The sequence below is a fragment of the Impatiens glandulifera genome, chromosome 3, assembly GCF_907164915.1.
Source record: "Impatiens glandulifera chromosome 3, dImpGla2.1, whole genome shotgun sequence".
Classification (NCBI taxonomy): domain Eukaryota; kingdom Viridiplantae; phylum Streptophyta; class Magnoliopsida; order Ericales; family Balsaminaceae; genus Impatiens; species Impatiens glandulifera.
In genome coordinates this window covers 34,161,777-34,164,436 of record NC_061864.1, presented here as the reverse complement: position 1 = coordinate 34,164,436, position 2,660 = coordinate 34,161,777, and the positions used below count along the sequence as shown (strand labels likewise).

The following is a 2,660-nucleotide window of genomic DNA, read 5'->3' as shown; positions in this document are numbered from 1 at the left end:
CGAATGGACCTAGAAGTGAAGAACATGAGGTTTTGTCACTAGTAAACAACTTTTTTTTTGTATCAAGTTCAATACAGTAGTTAAAGAGTAATCAGATACACAGTTTGATTTAGCTTTTGGCGGATCAACTAAAACTCATGGCTATAACTAGCATGATAGCGTAATATATATTCGAAGACTATCCACTAGATTATACAAACTTAATGAATTTAAACATATTAGAATAATCGGTTCCTTCCCAACTGTGCTAATGGAGTTCATTATGGAGAATAACAAATTACTGTAATTTCCATCCAAATCAGTTCATTCAATCATGAAGTAGCAAGATGCGAGGAACTTGTTCAGTCGACAATTAATATCCCATAAACAACAACTACAACCAAAAGAATTGACCAGTAAAATCTCGAAGACACAACTACTGGTCAGTTGATCAAATTCTGTAACTAATAAGTTATATTTTCTAACTTTCAAGAAATTACCATAGGAAAGGTCCAAAACTGTGGCTAAACACTAACCTGCCCTGAATAAGGAGACCCATCTTCATTAGCCTTCCTCCCTGGAGGAACTAGAGGAAGAACCTGCATTCAAATAGATTGACATGATATAAAATTGAACTAAGATATCCAAAGACTACATCTATAATGAGACAGATCAGGGGCTTGTGAAATTCCATGAAGCGAAATGAAATTTCAAGAAAGAAGGAACCAATGACTCTATTTAGAGCATTTTCAGAACTGCACTACAAATGATACATGCTAATTGAATCCACAATTAATCGCTTTCTAAGGGAAAAGAAACTCCAGAATAAAGTAATAGTCTGAATGTTTAGAAAAGTAAGAGTTCTGTAGAACTATAGCGGGTAGCAGAATGGATAGCTAGCTAGCTGTATCCTAACATTAAATCCAATCCAAGCTTGAATCAACCGCTAATATTGCTCCCAATTTTGTACAACGATCAGCAGTTGAATCACAAGACGAATAGTTGAGAAAATGAAAATAAACGATTTTGGTCTCGTAAATTGAAATTCCATAACTTTCAAGGTATCCGAAGATCATCAGCATTGCCCCAAAATACCTGCCAAAGACAGATGCCAGCTTCGTGCAGCCAATCGAGAAAGCGAAAAGCTTGATCTCCCAAGTCCCCGATGCCGTAGGGACCAGAAAACGAAGTTGGGTGAAGGAGAACGCCGGCTCTCCTGCGCTCGTTAGAATTCGGCTTCGGAATCCAGTCCGCATAATTTTCTGGAAAATCCTCCCCGACATCGGCCTCAGCAAAAACCGAGGAATTCACTGGTAGTGCGAGTGATATTGGTCGCCGCCTAGAAACGTTAATGGCGGGAAAAGCAGTGGAAGATGAGAAGCAGGAGAGTTTCGTTGGTGAGAGAGAGGGAGAGGAAGAGGAAGAGAAAGGAGGATAAATGAAGCACGAGGGTGAAGTAGCGATCGCCATAGATTTGCAGAGAAAGAAGATGTTGGAGGAAATTAGCATCGAAAATGGAGAGGGGGCGACGGGTACGGATCGAGTTTCCGGAGTTGAGACATGTCGATGATCTCCTTCTTCCTTGTCAATCGCTAATCATGGATGACGAATCAATTCACGAAACTGCAGATTGCAGAAAAGATAACGCAGGAAGGAAGAGAAGAGAAGAGTGGCACGCTTGTTAAACGTGAGCAATCTTCATATGCATGTGACATCATCATTTCATTTTCTTTCTTTTATATAGGAGGGTAAAGTATTTATTCATATCTATGGCTTAAACACCATGAAAAATCATTTAAAGGTAGGAAGGACACTTGTATAATAAAATTTGAATGAAGCAATCAAATCTAAATGTCCATGTGTCTTATGGATGGATGGATTCCCAGTCCACCATCTTTTTTATTATTATTATTTACTTGGAGTCTTATATTAAGTCTAAATTGCATCATAATCTAAAGAATTTAGTTGAAATCTATATGTGGATGTTGAAAAACATAATCTAAATGTCAAGTATTAAACATTAATATTTCATTTTGTGAGTAAATAGGATTGTCATAATGAAGTTTAATTGTATTGTCGTTAATAATTCCAAGTTCTTTAGTACAAAATTCGGACAGTCCATATACCTTCACATAATTCAAGAGTGAGAACTCTCAACTTAGCTTCAACACTACTTCTTGATAAACAGATTGTTTCTTACCTTTTCACTATCACAAGATTACCCACACATAAGTACAATAGGCTAAAGTAGAGCATTTGTCTGTGATATCTCTAGCCCAATTTGCATCTATATAGACTGACACATCTCAATTGTCATTTTTCAGAAACATTAAGTATCGTAGAATTCTATAAACGACATCTATGTGAACTTGAGTAGGATTATTCATGAATTGACTAACTACACTTACCGAGAAATCAATGTTCGATCATGTATGAAATAGATATATGAGATGACCTACTAGTCGTTGATATCTCCTTTTATCAACTAAGATGTATTTTTTTCTAAAACATATCTTGTTGTAGGAATACATATGAATATCAATTGGTTACATCCTAAAGATAAGCAATTCCATTTCAAAGAAGAACTTGGGATGTCTAAGATCTTTAGTATCGAATTATCTTGTAAACACCTTTTTCATCTTTGAGATTTATATCTCATCATCACCTATGTGAATTGTGGT

The 2,660-nt window shown here is 36.2% G+C and overlaps 1 protein-coding gene across 2 annotated transcripts in view; it reads right to left on the bottom strand.

Moving 5' to 3' along the window:
• Nucleotides 1-1,657, bottom strand: part of LOC124929350 (4-alpha-glucanotransferase, chloroplastic/amyloplastic) — a 36,015-nt gene extending 34,358 nt beyond the window's left edge. Inside the window, exons 1-2 of one of the 2 annotated variants that reach the window (XM_047469693.1) lie at nucleotides 1,075-1,657; nucleotides 516-578 (exon numbers count right to left, since the gene is read on the bottom strand). In XM_047469693.1, coding sequence (XP_047325649.1) covers nucleotides 516-578; nucleotides 1,075-1,488 — 477 coding nt within the window. In that variant the 5' untranslated portion in view covers nucleotides 1,489-1,657. The remainder of the gene's footprint in view (nucleotides 1-515; nucleotides 579-1,074) is intronic. The other variant, XM_047469694.1, reaches the window with a different exon arrangement.
• Between the last annotated feature and the right edge of the window lie 1,003 nt (nucleotides 1,658-2,660).